The sequence below is a fragment of the Gopherus evgoodei genome, chromosome 11 (assembly GCF_007399415.2).
Source record: "Gopherus evgoodei ecotype Sinaloan lineage chromosome 11, rGopEvg1_v1.p, whole genome shotgun sequence".
In the NCBI taxonomy this organism is placed as follows: Eukaryota; Metazoa; Chordata; order Testudines; family Testudinidae; genus Gopherus; species Gopherus evgoodei.
The window spans coordinates 49238761-49257067 of record NC_044332.1 but is presented as its reverse complement, the minus strand read 5'-3'; the positions used below and the strand labels follow the sequence as shown (position 1 = coordinate 49257067).

The 18307-nt window shown below is 42.3% G+C and overlaps 1 protein-coding gene across 3 annotated transcripts in view; it reads right to left on the bottom strand.

The window, feature by feature from the left end:
• CCDC148 (coiled-coil domain containing 148) overlaps window positions 1-18307 on the bottom strand; it is a 126734-nt gene that overhangs the window by 100552 nt on the left and 7875 nt on the right. For 2 of the 3 annotated variants that reach the window (XM_030580914.1, XM_030580916.1), the window contains exon 2: window positions 1284-1349. In XM_030580914.1, coding sequence (XP_030436774.1) covers window positions 1284-1338 — 55 coding nt within the window. In that variant the 5' untranslated portion in view covers window positions 1339-1349. Of the gene's footprint in view, window positions 1-1283; window positions 1350-2204; window positions 2283-18307 lie in introns of those variants that run through there. The other variant, XM_030580915.1, reaches the window with a different exon arrangement.

The window sequence follows — 18307 nt, the reverse complement described above, 5'->3', positions numbered from 1 at the left end:
GAACTTGAATTTTAACAGTCATCCATTTCACACAGAAAGATACATTAAAAGAGACCACTAAGTAAACATATAAAGGTCCATATGCTTCTGTCAACCATGAAATAATTACTTAGCAGTACCTACATTAAATACCTGAAAAATATTTGTTCCATCACCAATGTTTGGTAAAGGCAGTAATACCGTATACCATCCCCAGGTAATAGCTGGAAATTCTTTATAAATATTTTTTTCTTCATGCGCTCAAGAAAGGGACCAGAATGACAGTGGTGGAGACTGAAGTAATCTTTTCCTAGCTCTCCACAACTTATTCCCTTTTTATATCCCTACCCGCATTTACTTTCAGTCTACACTTCCTCGCTGCTCACCCCAAGAAGCTTCTGTTATTCATGTCCTTCTTCTACACCTTTCTTTGTGCCTTCTTTCATGTAGCCTATGCCTGGAACCTCCTTCTGAACCCAGTCTCCACCCTCTTCATTTAATCATGCTTCAAAAAATGCACTCTTTCAAGGAGGCTCCTAAAGCCAATGGGGTCTGCCTACACAAGATTTCAATGCAGGAGGGATTGGAAAGAAAAGGCCCATCTCATTAGGTTATCTTATTTAGCAAAGCTTGCTATTATGTTTAGGTGTCAACATACCTTCTGATGTATTATTAAAAATAAAATGACATGGGGAGATGCTTCCAATATTGAGGTATGTGTTGCAAAAGAGCACCACATAAAGTGCTAATGTAAACATCTGCAAAGCTACCTCATTATCCTCCTTAGTGTTCTCCTTTGCTGTGACGCCTACAAAAAAACTTGACAATGGTTAGGCCAGTAGTAATCTGAGACCTCTGCCTACTACAGTGACCAATATTTTCCCATTGTTTTTTCTAGTACTTCCCTATCAGTATCCATCTGTGCCTTATACTTGACTTTTGGGTGGCAGAGACCTTTTTGTTCTGTGTTTGTACCTTAGTACCTAGCTTCTAGGTGCTAAGGTAATACAAATAATTTTATGAACAATATTTACCTAGTAACAAACCAGAGGTTATGACATTTACATATTACAGCTGGCAAAGGTGCACAATAACTAAAATGTGAAAGGAAAAAAACAACCAGTGGCTTCCAAAATGACCCCAGATGATTCCTTCATGATAGAAGGAGGTTTTTTTTAATACCAAAGATCAGAATGTTATAGTGCCGTTCATATGTTTGTAATTGTATACAGGAACTTATAAATATTGTTCTATTGTAGACTGAAAGAACAGTTAAACTGGAATAAAAACTCAAACAGATATACCTATGTCACTAGTCCTGTGAGTTGTAATGAATGTTCGATGGTCCCTTGCACTCATGTTTCTTACATCTGTTGAGAAATAAAAGTTTTGATATTCTAAAAAACAATTTAGCTAAGAAATTGTAATGCTCTTATTTTGTTTGTACACTGGGACAGAAAAGCTAGTGTCATATTGTTGAAGCTACCTTCTAACCAGACAATAAATTATAAGGGTTCATCTTTTGTTTTAGGACAGACTTCATGTATCGCTTTGTTAAACATTAGCAAAATCTCTTTTATATTATATTGATGACATTAGAAGAAATAGAAAAAGTAACGACTCTGTGGTAGATCTATGTTACTCAGAAAAATACAGTCAAACATGAAGTCATGCACTCATTATACACATACTAATAGCTGAAAGCCAGTGCTGTTGCATATGTGCAGCCATTGCCACTGACTCCATGAATGCTCCAGGGCTGGAGCACCCATGGGGAAAAAATGGTGGGTACTGAGCACCCATCGGCAGCCAGCTCCCCGCCACTCCCCATCCTGCCTGCCACAATCAGCCGTTCTGCAGTGTGCCAGAGGTGCTGGGGGGACACAGAGGGGAGGAGTGAGGGCCGGGCACGCTCAGAGAAGGGAGCAGGAAGAGGTGAGGTGGGGGTGGGTTGGGAAGGGGTGGAGTGGCGGCATGACCTGAGGCAGAGCTGGAGGGTTGAGCACCCCCCCCAGCAGATTAGAAAGTCAGAGCCGCTGGGTGCAGCATTTGGGCCAAGTAATCCATCACCTGTTCAGCCTTCCTCATATAACCAATGGAACCGTTGCATGCAAATTAGCTGTAGAGTAGGAGTAGTGTTAGGTCAGAGATAATTCAACCAATCATGGCATAGATACATGACTTGCTGTTGCTTGGATATATTTTGTAAAATCAAAGTGACTGACCTTATCATCAACATTAACGTCCCTCGGCCTGTGCCACTTCCAGCATCTCCCATTGACCTGGAGTGGTGAACCGCAGCCAGTGGGAGCCATGATCGGCCAGACGTGTGGACGCTGCAGGTAAACAAACTGGCCCGGCCCGCCAGGGGCTTGCCCTAAACAAGCGGCATCCCAAGTTTGGGAAACACTGGTCTAGGCCAAGACAGGATAGCTGGCTGATTGTAATCTGAGCAGGACAGACTAAACACCACCATTATTAGTCCCTCAGAATTCTCTACAAGTCACCTGTCCAACCACTTACATCTCCCCATTAACCCAGAACTAATCCATTCTTCTCCCAAACTACCTATCCCCTAAACAACTCCCGCTCCATCACCCACTCAACCCAATCCCCACATCCAGTACACAAGTTTCATTCAATTCACAATACTGGGTCAGACAATTGCTGGTTAGACATATTCTCTCTCCCTCCACCCCTCTCCTGAGATTTTCACTACTATCCCTTTCTCCTGCATGAAATTTAGATAAAGAAGTGCATAAGACTGTCCTGAAAATTTATCAGTGCCAATGATGGGTGAAAAGTTAAAGGTGATCTGCAAAGGGACAAAAATTGGATTTATTTGTGTCTTTATTTTTGAGGCATAAAGAAGCCCTGCATTTTTCAAAAAACACATACCTTTTCTGCCTGCTTTTAAATTTCTGTAATATCAGGAATGCCTAGTCTTATCTTCCATGTTTTCTTGGAGGAGTTATTGGATGTTTTAAATAAGATGTCTCTAATAGCCTATATATTGGTGAGGAAGGTCTATCTGAATAAAAATAATTATGCTTCTTGCACTTTCATCTGGTATTTGAGATACTATATCCTACAAGATTTTCAATCTCCTTCCACCCACCTACTCCCCCAAAAAGCAGTATAGACAAGATAAGACATGAATTCTTAAGACAAACAGAAGGGAAAAAAATTAATCTAAAAAGACAAAACCTAAGATTGCCAACTTTCATAATTTTATTACAAATCTTACAATATTTATTTTTCCTAAAAGTCCCAGTTCCTTTAGCGTGGTTACATGGGAATTAAGCCTTCATTAAGTTTATAGCCATCACTGTAGTATAGGAAAGCATGAAAACATGAATCCTATTGGCCTATAAAACAGAAGACAAAAATACTGAAAATATTTTTTCTAATTTTTATTTTTAAACCTGACTCATTTTTTAGTTATATTGAAAATCTTTTAGAACTTTTTACATCATAAAGAAGCAGAACAGAAAACAAACCCATTTTTCCTTTGCTTAGTTCTCCAAAAGAAAAAGGGGAAGTTATTAACCAGGGATCACAATTAAGAACAAAAGGAAAGGAGACTCAGAGAACAATCCTACCTGTCAGAACCTAGCAAAAGGATTTGCACTTCTACCAAATATGGCCAGTGTTTAGCTTATACACGTATCAAATTCAATTATATTCTCCCCTGTGTAGGAACCTATAATTCCTATCAATCATGCAGGCTTCAAGAGAATAAACCCCTCAAACATGTGTTTCTATATGCTTTGCTCTGAATGTCCAGTCTATAACAGGCTTTCTATTCATTCCCCAGTCAGAGTATCTTTGATTATCAGTTAGTTACTATCATTATGAGAATGAAAAACAATATTCAGCTAAAGTGACATATTAGCATAATAATGGTATTCTACATAATACATCTGCACTAGCAAGAACAGATCCAATTCTCTATTTGGAAGACAAGATGCTCTCAGGTAGGGTTGTCAGATGTCTGGTTTTCAACTGGAACACCTGGCCGAAAAGGGACCCTGCCAGTTCTAGTCAGCACTGCTGACCGGGCGGTTAAAGTTCCGGTTGGCATGGGGCTGGCAGGCTCCCTATGCAGCACCCTGGAAGCTGCTGGCATGTCCCTCCAGCTCTTAGATGTAGGAATGGCAATGGGGGCTCCGTGCACTCTGCTCTCCTTCTCCTTCCCCTCCCCCTCTAGTGCCGGCTCTGCAGCTGGCATTGGCCGAGTGGAGACAGGGTGGGAGTGGGGGTTGAGAATCCCTAGAGGAAGCCAGTGCCTGTATCTGATCTGATCACCGCTCTGCAAGCATACTATCACACAGCCTCCTGGATTTGCAAGAGAGAGTGAACTGATCAAGCCCTTTGTGAGCCAAGCTGCTTCAAACTTCCTGCAACATGCATAGCAAGCAGTAAAGTTTTCCCACACTGCACCCTGTTCTAGGGCTAAAGCAGCCAAATTTGAGGGTGTGTGCTAGGGATTCTGGGATATGGCTTCTTTGACCTGGGTCTGCACACTGCAGTGTGGAAGCCAGAGCCTCAGGTTTGAACACAGGTTAGAAAAGTCTTAACATAGGGTTAAAATACAATGAAGATGCTCAAGCCCAGGGTTCCCTAACATGGGTCAGCTGACTCAAGTCCCACTAACCCTGGGCTTACCTTGCAGTGTAGATGTACCCTTATAGTTTCCTATTCATGCTCCCCACTCCTGCACCTGATGGCATTCCCTTTGATTTCAGTGTGGGAGAATCTGGCATGAGGGAGATATTCATCAGCATGCACAGAAGGCAAAACCACAGGCTAAAAATTGGCAAAGAATCCTGTGGCACCTTATAGACTAACAGACGTTTTGGAGCATGAGCTTTCGTGGGTGAATACCCACTTCCTCAGATGCATGTAATGGAAATATCCAGGGGCAGGTATATATATGTGTGCTAGCAAGCAAGCTAGAGATAACGAGGTCAGTTCAATCAGGGAGGATGAGGCCCTGTTCTAGCAGTTGAGGTGTGAAAACCAAGAGAGGAGAAACTGGTTCTGTAATTGGCAAGCCATTCACAGTCTTTGTTCAATCCTGAGCTGATGGTGTCAAATTTGCAGATGAACTGAAGCTCAGCAGTTTTCTCTTTGAAGTCTGGTCCCTGAAGGTTTTTTGCTGCAGGATGGCCACCTTAAGGCTGCTATAGTGTGGCCAGGGAGGTTGAAGTGCTCTCCTACAGGTTTTTTGTATATTGCCATTCCTAATGTCTGATTTGTGTCCATTTATCCTTTTCCGTAGAGACTGTCCAGTTTGGCCGATGTACATAGCAGAGGGGCATTGCTGGCATATGATGGCGTATATTACATTGGTGGATGTGCAGGTGAATGAACCAGTGATGGTGTGGCTGATCTGGTTAGGTCCCTGTGATGGTGTTGCTGGTGTAGATATGTGGGCAGAGTTGGCATCGAGGGTTTGTTGCATGGATTGGTTCCTGACTAGGAGTTATTATGGTGTGGTGTGCAGTTACTGGTTACTCACCATAATAACTCTAGCTCAGGAACCAATCCATGCAACAAACCTCGATGCCAACTCTGCCCACATATCTACACCAGCGACACCATCACAGGACCTAACCAGATCAGCCACACCATCACTGGTTCATTCACCTGCACATCACCATGTAATATACGCCATCATATGCCAGCAATGCCCCTCTGCTATGTACATCGGCCAACTGGACAGTCTCTACTGAAAAGGATAAATGGACCAAATCAGACATTAGGAATGCAATATACAAAAACCTGTAGGAGAGCACTTCAACCTCCCGGGCCACACTATAGCAGACCTTAAGGTGGCCATCCTGCAGCAAAAACTTCAGGACCAGACTTCAAAGAGAAACTGCTGAGCTTCCAGTTCATCTGCAAATTTGACACCATCAGCTCAGGATTGAACAAAGACTGTGGAATGGCTTGCCAATTACAGAACCAGTTTCTCCTCTCTTGGTTTTCACACCTCAACTGCTAGAACAGGGCCTCATCCTCCCTGATTGAACTGACCTCGTTATCTCTAGCTTGCTTGCTAGCACACATATATATACCTGCCCCTGGATATTTCCATTACATGCATCTGAGGAAGTGGGTATTCACCCACGAAAGCTCATGCTCCAAAACGTCTGTTAGTCTATAAGGTGCCACAGGATTCTTTGCTGCTTTTACAGATCCAGACTAACACGGCTACCCTCTGATACTTGACAGGCTAAAAATTGTTGCTTGAAACATCTCATTATGACTTCTTAAGGTGCTCTGATGCCATAGCATTCCCCCAGATCTCTGTACTGCTCCCCCAGCCAAAGGGAAATTAGTGCTGCTCTAAGAGCTCTGTGTAAGCTTGAATGCTTGTCTCATCAACAGAAGTTGGTCCAATAAAGATATTACCTCACCCACCTTGTCTCTAATATCCTGAGACCAAACACAACCACAACAACACTGCGTACAACAGTATGTATTGGTCAGTTGCATTGCAGTGCAACTATTTTGTATTAGTACGGGCATTCTGCTTTCTAAAAGTGCTTTGATAGCATAGGGTTTTGAATCACTAGTATTAAGGAAATCCCCACTGTGCTGGAACAGTCTGCACAGTTGAGTCAGTGGAGGAACAGTGATTCAGCAATTTCAGGAAAAAAAAACCTACTTGCATTTTCATTTCCATTCTGACAAACAAGGAAATAATAAGTGGCAGAAATATTGCTTACTTTATCTTGTACCTCTATCCTAGTTCACAAACACTGAAGTATTTTCTTATTGTTTTTTATTCTGAAGGATAGCCACTGAATTTTTTATTTCAATATTTCTATTTCAAGGTTGGTGAGTGTAGCCCATAGGGCTAGCTTGCCTTTATTATATTTAGCAGTAATGCAAGGAATCTACAGGCCTGTATTCTGTAAGACATTGGCTTGAGCAATTAGCATAAGACTTGAGGCCTATTAACTGTGGCACAGATAAGTAACCTAGTGGTCACCCCTAAGTTTTGGGGAACTGGAAATAGAGTGGAAGGGGGAATTTTATCCATAATGACATCAGGCAACCATAGGAACATGAGCTAAATCTGCAAATATCTGATTACAAGAGTTGATATAAGTTGAGACCATTAATATACTAACATATAGGAAAATGATACCCCAACATTAGTAGAGTGAGGAAATACAAGTAAGGAAGAGGTGAGAAAACTCTACTGGATATGCATTAGATATAGAGGCATCAGCATAATATATAAAAGCTGTTTCCCCAACCTGTGTGTGAAGACAGAGGCCTGGTCTACACTACGAGTTTAGGCTGAATTTAGCAGCGTTAAGTCAAATTAACCCTGCACCCATCCACACAACGAGGTCATTTTTGTTGACATAAAGGGCTCTTAAAATCGATTTCTGTACTTTCCCTCCCCCCCCCCGACAAGGGGAGTAGCGCTGAAATCGACATTGCCAGTTCAAATTAGGGTTATTGTGGATGCAATTCGACAGTATTAGCCTGCGGAAACTATCCCACAGTGCACCATTGTGACCGCTCTGGACAGCAATCTGAACTCGGATGCACTGGCCAGGTAAACAGGAAAAGCCCTGCAAACTTCTGAATTTCATTTCCTGTTTGCCCAGTGTGGAGAGCTGATCAGCACAGGTGACCATGCAGAGCTCATCAGCACAGGTGACCATGCAGTCCCAGAATCGAAAAAGAGCTCCAGCATGGACCGCACAGGAGGTACTGGATCTGATCGCTGTATGGGGAGATGAATCTGTGCTATCAGAACTCTGTTCCAAAAGACGGAATGCCAAAACATTTGAAAAAATATCCAAGGCCATTGTGGACAGAGGCCACAACAGGGACTCACATTGCCGCGTGAAACTTAAGAAGCTGAGACAAGCGTACTAGAAAGCCAAAGAATCAAACGGACGCTCAGGGACAAAGCCATAGACAAGCCGCTTCTACGCTAAGCTGCAGGCAATTCTAGGGATGGCCTTCCACCACTACCCCACCCCTGTCTGTGCACTCCAATGATGGGGTACTTTCAGTCACCATGCCTGAGGATTTTGCAGACGGGGAAGATGAGGAGGAGTACAAGGTTGAGGAGAGCACACAGCACACTGTTCTCTCCAACAGTCAGGATCTTTTTTCCACCCTAACTGAAATACCCTCCCAAGGTGGTATCCCAGACCATGAAACTGTAGAAGGGACCTCTGGTGCGTGTACCTTTGTAAATATAAAACATGGTTTAAAAGCAAGCATTTTTTAATGATTAATTTGCCCTGAGGATGTGGGAAGCATTCCTGGCCAGTACAACTACTGGAAAAGTCTGTTAACATGTCTGGGGATGAAGTGGAAATCCTCCAGGGATATCTCCATGAAGCTCTCCTGGAGGAACTCTAAAAGCCTTTGCAGAAGGTTTCTGGGGAAAGCAGCCTTATTCTGTCCTCCATGGTAGGAAACTTGACCACACTATGCTAGTAGCAAGTAATCTGGTATTATTGCATGACAAAGCTTGGCAGCATATGGTCACGGTGTTTGCTGGCATTCAAGCAATATCCATTCTTTATCTCTCTGTGTTATCCTCAGGAGAGAGTGATATTGTTCATGGTAACTGGTTGAAATACGGGAATTTAATTAAGGGGACATTCATAGATGGCCATTCCTACTGAGCTGTTTGCCTGTGGCTGAAAAGAAATCCTCCCTGCAATTAACCAAGCGGGGGTGTAGGGGGGGCGCATTGGTGCTGAGCTGTTCACGTTTGGCTAGCAGGGATCTTCCCTGATACTAGCCACGTGGTGCGGTGCGGGGAGGGTTAAAGCGGTCATCCCAGAGAAAAGCTGGGAGGGTAGTTTGGTTTCTGCTGCTGCACTTTAACGTGAAAACCACAGCCCCAAATGAACAACTCAGTGGGCTTTGCTTGGTATAGGAAAGGAGTGCGCTGCTGTTATGAAGGTTGCAGAAGCAGAAAGACTATGGCTTACCATGGCCACCTGCAAGCCAAATTCTGTTGCCCAGTGTGTTTGATCTAACACCAAAGCCGCAGGCACGCAATATAAGATGCAAAAAATGACCTTGTACTGAAATCACGTGCCATGTAATGTGAATAGTGTTGTTCACCGTGAAAGAGTACACCCATTGTTCTGTAAAAATGCATCTTTTTAAATACTTCTCTCCTTTTTTTTTCCTCCTGCAGCTGCAAATGTTTCAAGCTCACTCTTCTCTGTCCCAAAGGCTCTCTCAGATAAGGTGGCAAAAAAACGCACACGTGAAGATATGTTCTGAGCTCATGCAGGAGTCCCGAACTGAAAGAGCTCAGCAGAAAGTGTGGAGGGACACAATAGCAGAGAACAGGAAAGCGGCCAGTGAACGTAAGGAGAGGTGGTGGCCGGAAGATCACAGGAGGCAGGATGCAATGCTGGGGCTACTGCAGGAACAAACGGACATGATCTGGCGTCTGGTGGAGGTTCAGGAACATCAGCTGGAGAGACTACCTGTTTAACTGCCCTCCCTCCTCCCCAAGTTCCATAGCTGCCTCCTTACCCAGATGCCCAAGAATACGGGGGGTGGTGGTGGTTTTTAAACGATAATGACTTTATTTCCAAGCTCTGATCGAAGGGGGGAGGGTGGCTGGCTTACAGGGAATTAGAGTCAACCAAGGAGGCAGGTTTTCATCAAGGAGAAACAAATAGAACTTTCACACCATAGCCTGGCCAGTCATGAAACTAGTTTTCGAAGCTTCTCTGATGCACAGCCCTTCCTGATGTGCTTTTCTAATCGCCCTAGTGTCTGGTTCTGCCTAATCAGTAGCCAGATGATTTGCCCCAACCTCCCATCCCGCCATAAACATCTCCCCCTTACTCTCAGATTGTGGAGCACACAGGAAGCAGCAATAACAACGGGGATATTTGGTTCGCTGAGGTCTGAGCGAATCAGTAAACTGCACCAGCGACCCTTCAAACGTCCAAATGCACACTCTACCACCATTCTGCACTTGCTTAGCCTATAGTTGAACAGCTCCTTACTACTGTCCAGAGTGCCTGTGTATGGGTAGGCTGGGTCCCCAAGGATAACTACAGGCATTTCAACATTCCCAACAGTTATTTTCTGGACTGGGAGGTAAATCCCTTCCTGCAGCCATTGAAACAGACCAGAGTTCCTGAAGACACGAGTGTCATGAACCTTTCCCGGCCAACCCACATTGATGCTGGTGAAACATCCTTTGTTGTCCTCCAGTGCTTACAGCACCATTAAAAAGTACCCCTTGTGGTTTATGTACAGGCTGCCTTGGTGATCCGGTCCCCTCTCTCTTCCAGTTGCTCCTAATTGCTATGCAAAGTGTCCTTTCTGACTGCATCTAGAGCACAAGGACCTAGCTGCCTACTTTCTCTCCAGGCCTAAATACAAAAATTCTGTTACTCTAGTCTGGGCAGCTCAGATTCATCCTCTCTTATTTGCTGTCCAACCTTATTACCCATTATTTATAGAATAGTCTTCCTAACTTCATCTGCAAGCCTACACTCCATATGTAAGATCGACAGGAAACTACCTGATGGAAGAAAAGTTTGAGGAATAATTGTTTTATTATAAAATTATTCCCAAACATGACTATTTTATAACCTTATAATCTAGCTGAGGCCAACACCACCTTGGCTGTTTTATTATATATTTGTACCCTTTCCCTCTAAATGTCTGCCTGACTTTACACTGAGCTTCTAATGACAGGAACCATGCCTTCTTTGTTTGGAAAGCCTACTGAGGACACTAATAAGATTTTAATCCTGTCTTCATCCTCTGATCTTTTTAATGTCACTATATCCTAGCCAATGCTCATTCCTCCTGTTATACTTCTGACACACTGTCTGTGTTTTAATAAGGTTTCAACAGCCTTCATTCCTTTGAAAAAGGACTATCAGAGCAAACTCGAGGGAGAAGAGTTTATATAAAGCAATTGTAGTTGGCCTGTTTTCAGTATTTTTGTTACTATTGTTCCAGATATATGATTAGTTAAGAGCTATTCCCTCTCAGCCTAGCTGTTCATCTATCCTACAATGAAGTGATAAGCTTCTGTTTGATCTCAATCTCTTTCAATGGAAATTATTCTAATATCACAAATTCAACATTATGACTTCTCTAAAGCATTAAGGAAGAAAATATGATAGGGTTGAGAAAGAGCAAGCCCTTGTTTAAGCCTCTATTTTGTCTTCAATAACTAGAAAATGTAGCAAGAGAAATGATAAAAGAAATAAAAATTAAATGGATTTCTGTTTTAAATTTGATACATCTGAAACTTTCTTCCACTATGAGAGTCCTAGGAGCGCAAATTTAGACTCAACTTCAAGGATTTGTTGAAATTTCAATACAGCCTCAAAGGTGGAAGCCTTTATGCATCTTGGAAACCAAAATTACAAAGGGTGAATAAAGGAAAGACACTAAACCGAAGTCTTCCATACACAGAAAAGTAGGTGCTCTGAAGTACCGCCAAGCCAGCCACATCTACACTTTTTAGTAAACAATGAAAATTACTAATCCTGAATTACTGTTCATGTTGATAATTTTAATGTTATATTACTATTACTTCATTCAGATTACTTATTACAGATATTTGTTTAATTACAATACTATTCTGAGACTTTATGTGGAAAAGGTTTCATTGTATACAAAGTTCAGGCCTGACCCCAAATTCTTTCTTTAGATAAATGCCCAATGACTAAAATGGCCTGTCTGAAGAGTGCAGGATTATGTTCCCTATTCAACAAAGCAATTAAGCACATGCTTAACACACACATCTATATCCCACTGAAGTCAACAGAATGTAAGCACACCTAAATATTTTCTGAACTGGGATGTATATACCCTGAAGGACCCATTCCCCTCCAACTGAGATCAATGGAAGTTTTACAAGTGACTTTGATGGGAGCAAGATTGGGCTCTTAATTTAGGTAAATTGTTGTAAGCACTTCTTGGGGGGCTGAAGGCTACATAACCCATGTGGGTCACTGAATGCAGGAGAGTTTTGCCATTGACTTTAATGGGACTAGGATTTCACCTGCTGAATTCAATGGAACAAATACTGGGAGAATCAGCCTTTAGTTTGTCAGTTTCTATCTTGGTTCAAATGACCATCAGGAGACCAAAAATTCATTTTCAAGAAAAGGAATATTACGAGTTGTTTTCAGGACATACTATTCAAAAAGGTGATCTCAGAAACTGAATTAAAAAAAAAAGTCAAATGGATAGTTTCCTTTTAATACAAAACCAGTAATGTACAGTTATATTGTAATATTGAAAGTGTTAATACAAAATACAGTAGGAGTAAATTTTTAATAAAAAATAATAGCCTATCAAGCAGTGGCATGGTAGTGTGTATCTACACTGTCTGGGTGCTTAAAGGCTGTGTAATTCACACTGGCTTGTGTCACTGAAGACAGTATATTATAAACTTGTCTACCCTCCACTAGTGCTACCACTATTGTAAATAGCTTACCATACAAAACTAAAAATACCAGATGCCACTAGAGATTTGTCTACCCTTACGGTTCCCAATGGAGCACAACTGGGAACTTCTCTGATTATTTTTTGAATGTAGACACAGTAGGGTGACCAGATGTCCTGATTTTATAGGGACAGTCCCGATTTTGGGGTCTTTTTCTTATATTGGCTCCTATTATCCCCCACCTCCGTCCTGATTTTTCACACTTGCTGTCTGGTCACTTTAAGACACAGTCTAGAAGCATGTGGTGTTTTAAAAAACAAGTTTCTTCCTGGTGTTCAGGAAGCCTCTTGTCTTCAGTGCTGTTTCTTTCAGAGGCTTTGAATATGTTTAAATGGTTTACTGAACTTCAGACCATTACATGTTGCGATTCAGAAGATTAGGATATGAATGTATAATTGTGGCAGTTCTCTGAAAATCATATTGAGAAAACAGATGATGGATTAAGAAGGGAAATCAGAATAAATATGAGGAAAAGTGGGGAAGAACCACTTCTGGATGTAAGGCTGGGAGTAAAAAGAGAATGAAATACATATTATCCTTATTTGGTCATTCCCTTCTGACGATTCAACTAGCTACCTGAGAACATCCATTCACAGTATTTCTCTTCACAAGTGCTACCAACAGTCTCAGACACATCCTCCTCTTCACAGAGAGGAACATATTATTACAAATAGATAGTTTTATGCTCTAGTATTAAAACATTTATGGAAAATTCCCCTTTTCTCAATATCATGCAAATGTGCAGTCTTTAAACAAAGAAAAGATGTATTTGTAGAAATAGTCATATATTAGAAATCACATCTCCCAAAAACAGCAGCAGTCTTTGTTTCTGATCATCTCATTATTTCTTTGTTAAATGAAATTTAATCTAAAGTAGGAAGATCAGTAACATTTACATATGAAGCTGGTTGGATTTATGGGACACTTTGTCCACAATACAAACAAAAGTGAGTTCATATCCTTCATATCAGCATATTGTAAGTCAATATGGTTGCCCTTTAATTTTTGAGTATTTTTGAAATATCACATCTGAAATAAATGAATCTAAAGTCAACATCATGAGAATTAACAGATAAGGCAAAAAAAAAAACAAACAAGACTATTGGCTTAAAAAGAGCTGAAAGGGGACATGAAAAAGCAGGAACTGAAGTCACCTATGTCTGCCAAGCTATTTTGAATCACACGATTCAGCTGGTGCTTTGTTTTTCTAAAAAAACAATGCCCTATACAGCCAATTTCTGCTGACCAAATGCATCCATTTAGAAGTTAGCCAGCAGCAGACAGTATGCCTGTCAGTCTCAAAGGCTCAGTAGAGAGAAAATACTGCTCTCAGTGCAGACATTTCCTGTAATTTCCTTATACACATTTTGGGTGAAATCCTGGCCCCTTAATGTACGTCTACACTGCAATGAAAGACTGCTGCTGGCCCAGGTCAGCTGACTTGGGCTCATGAAGTTCAGGGCTTCAGGGCTAAAAACTGCAGTGCAGGCTTAGGCTGGAGCCCATGCTCTCCAGACCCACCGCCACCGCAGGGTTTCAGGGCCAGGGCTCCAGCCCAAGCCTGAACATCTACACTGCAATTTTAGCCCCATAATCCTGAGTCAATGGACTCGGGCTCTGAGTCTCAGTGCTGTGGTGTTTTTTTTTAATTGCAGTGTAGATGAACCCTTAGAAGTCAATGGCAAAACTCCCATTGACATTAATAGGGTCAAGATTCATCCCTAGATTTTAGGATTTAGCACATTAAAAAGTTGTAGTATTTTAACAGTAATTTTTTAATTTAAAAAGAAATTTTCCTTTTCTCCTCGCCCTACATATTTCTCTGTAAAATGTGAAAGATTAATAAGTTACAAATAGAACATACTTCAAGTTGTGCAGTTAAGGAACAGCCACACTTCAAGTGGTAAGGTGCCTTCAACCAAGAGTCTGAGTTATACGCCAGACACTTACAACTGCTTGATTTAACAAAAACAACCCACACCACACCAAACACAGAAAACTTCACAACACTAAAGTTGTAGATAAACTGACCTTTAGACTTACTCAGATAATAGATCTGCTTGCTCGCCAACCCACATAAAAAACAGCTTTACCATACCAGAACACTGAACAGCTATAACTCTATTGCACCAGCACCTATCCGATTAAATCTGCATCACTCATTTAGTAAAATAGAAATAAAGTCATTGTAATAGGACATTGCCATAGAACCAATGCTTGATGCATTAAAAACAGACATCTTAGCTTTGCCTAGATATTTATTTTTGATAAACAAAGCAAAACCAAAGCATTTATCTACCAGCTGGAAACCACTATCCTATGCTAGTGTTCCCTGGTGTTGTTTTCAGTGGTGTTGTAGCAGTGTTGGTTCCACGCTGAGAGAGAGATCAGGTGAACCAGGACCTGAAAAAGACCTCCATGTAGCTCGAAAGCTTGTCTCTTACACTAACAGAAGTTGGTTCAACATGAACTATTACTTCACCCACCTTGTCTAATATTTTATTTCAATATTTGCTTTTAAATCCCAGGTTGCTGGAACAATTTTTATAGTGGGGGTGCCGATCATGGAAACCATGTATTTAGTGTTTCTCATTATTACTTCAAGCCAGAGGGTGTGGGAGCACCCCCAGCACTCCAAGCTCCAGCAGCACTGCTTAAATCTCATCTATTGCAGCCCCACATTTTGGGTCGAAATGTTTCTGCCATCCCTTCAAAACTCATGATCTAGTCACCTCTTTTGACTATAAAACTTTCAATCCATAAGAGCAAAGAACAGAAATAACAGTGCAAATTAGCATAGAGGAAGTAATTGAAATTTGCTTGAGGTTTCCTATTTTAAGAACATTAATGAAACATGGTCAAGGTCCAAAACTTGACCTGCCTTGTAACTTAAAATCAAATGAGGCAATCTTCTAGTTTCCAAATATTTAGATTAATATCTACCTTTCTGTTAAGAAATAATGCCACCATTTTGGCATTATTTGGCACATTTGACAAAATGTGTTTTGTCCTCCCTTTGTAGTAGCAGGCATCTTCCCAAAGCTCTGACTGACACATAGCACAGTAAGTTTAACGTCTATGAAAACATCATACCAACCTAACTCAGAACAAAATATTAGTCAAATAGAAAAGGCCAAAATTGGTAAGGAAGAAACAGACTCACAAATGTAGGGCTGGAAGGGACCTGAATACGTCATCTAGTCATTTTAGTGCATCCTTCCATACTAGGCAAGATAAAGCATACCTAGACACATGCCTGACAGGTATTGGTTTCTCTAGCCTGTTCTTAAACCTCACCGGGTTACCTAATTCCAGTGCTGAACATTCTTATAGTTAGAATATTTTTCTTAATAGCTAACCTAAATCTCCCTTGCTACATATTAAGCTGACCGCTAATCAGATCTTCAGTGGACATGAAGAAAAATTGATCACACTCCTCTTTATAGCAGTTCTTACCACATTTGAAGACTGTTCTCAGATCCCCTGGGCTTTCTTTTCTCAAGATTAAACATGCTCAAAAACTCTTCCCTCATAGATCACGTTTTCTAAATCTTTTATCATTCCTGCTGCTCTCCTCCGGTCTTTCTCCAATTTATCCACATCTTACCTAAAGTATGGCACCTAGAATGAAACAAAATACTATAGCTAAGGCTGCAGCAGTACCAAGTGTGACACCATGGCACCCCAATATTTATCAATGTCATAATTAGGATATGTTTTGTACAAAGTATGGCTTGTGAAGTATCACTTAAAGTCTTGATCTTCTAGACCAGGGGTGGGCAAACTTTTTGGGCCGAGGGCCATATCTGGGTGAAGAAATTGTATGCAGGGGCAGGGCAGGGGGTTGGGGTGTGAGAGGGCTGCGAGGTACAGGCAGGGAGCTCAGGGCAGGGGATTGGGGTGCACGAGGGAGCTCAGGGCTATCGTATGTGAAATTAGGCTATGTATGTGTTAGAGTGTTTTCAACCTTGTGAGGTTGAAAACACCCATAAGCAGCCTTTCAGGTATAACAGTAAAAAGGCCAAATAATGTAAATAGCTTACTGAGGAAATGCACACAAGCACAAGCACTACCTCAGGAACTTTGTACAACAGAAGCCTCTCAGATACAGCACTACACAATAGGAACTGTTTGACCCAGGTCACAGCAAAAGAGCTTTCCAGCAAGTTGGAAGTAGATATAAAAAGGGGACTATGACATCATGATGGGACCTCACTCTCCCTAAACCATACCTGGCAACACCTGAGGGGCAAGGACTGAACTATGGGAAGTGATGGTCCCAGGCTAGAGGGATTTTTAGCTTGTGTATGAAAACCTGGGAAAGCCAACGCATCTTGTGCCTTAAACAGGCTGGCAGATTCTTATCACTCAGGGTGAGAATTTGCTAATTCATATCCTACCTATCTAGTAGGTTAAGCTCAGCTTGCAGTTTTGTTCATTTACTGAAGAATCTGCTTTGATCTGTTTGCTATCCTTAAAAAAAACAACAACAAACACTATCTTTTGTAGTTAATAAGCTTGTTTTTATTTGGTCTAAACCTAGTGTGTGGAAATTATAATTTGGGACAGAAAGCTGTTGCATATCTCTCACCATACTCAGGGAGGGGACGAATTTTATAAACTTATGCTGTACAGTTCCCTGTACAGCACAAGACGGTATAAATTTGAGTTTACACTCTAGTCTAGAGGAGAGTGTGTGCCTTAGCTGAGCCTTCCCATGCAGAGCTGAAGCACCAGCTGGGTGTGTCCCTATCTGTGTGTATGCTGGTCAAAAAGCAAGGTTGGAGAGCTTGGCAATTTATCACAGCATGGAGTCCAGGCTGGTGGGTCAGGCGGGCTCAGTGGTATCCCAGTTCCAAGTGGCACCCTGGGGAGGGGGGAGAACCTGTCACACCCAGTACAGCAGAATATTTATGTCCCATGTCTTACAGGATGCCCCGTTAATAAATACACCCCAGAATAATAGTTTTTTTTTCTCTTAACTGCATCACATTACTGGTTCATATTCTATTTCTGATTTACTATAACCCCCAGATCCTTTTCTGTAGTACTACCGCCTAATTAGTGAATTCCCCATTTTGTACAGATTATTGACTGGGCTGATGGGGCCCAGTCAATTTGGGGACCACACAAGAGCAGATGGAACTCTAGCGCCACCCTCTGCTCCTCCTTTTCCCCTCCTTCCCTTCCCACAGAGGCCCTGCCTCCAGCTCAATCCGAACCCTGTGGAATGGTGGTGAGCAATATCTCCTGTCCCCAGGCAGAGCTGGCTGAGCACTGCTTGTCCAAGCCCCACACTGAGCTGGGTCAAGGCCATCCCCCCCACACTCAACCACGGGCCCCCTTCACCTGACACTGGAGCGAGCCCCTCTCCTATCCCACCCTCTGCAGCATGAAGCTCACCCAAGCCCCTTCTCCCTTTCCCCCTCGCTAGCGTGGGGCTGGTGAGAGCCACTTGTCAAAGCCCCCTTCCTTGCCTGCCCAGGGCTGGTCTGAGCCCCACTGCTCACCCCTGACAGCTCCTTTTTGGCAAAACTGGGTATTTGTCCCGTTTGCTCTTGCAAATTGGTGATCAGTTGAAAAGAAAAAAAATGGGACAAATGCCCAGTTTTGCCAAAAAATGCCAGGACATCTGGGGCAAAAATAGGATATATGGTTAGCCTAGGCCAGGGGTCCCCAGATTTTCAGTCACACCCTCCCCCTTAGCCGATCCGTGCCTCCTCTGTCCCTGGAGCTAGGGCCAGGGCCAGGAGTGGGGCTGGGGCCTGCAGTCAGGGACTGAGTGGGGTGTAGCCAAGAGCAGAGCCACAGCTAGGGGTGGGAGTGGGGGTG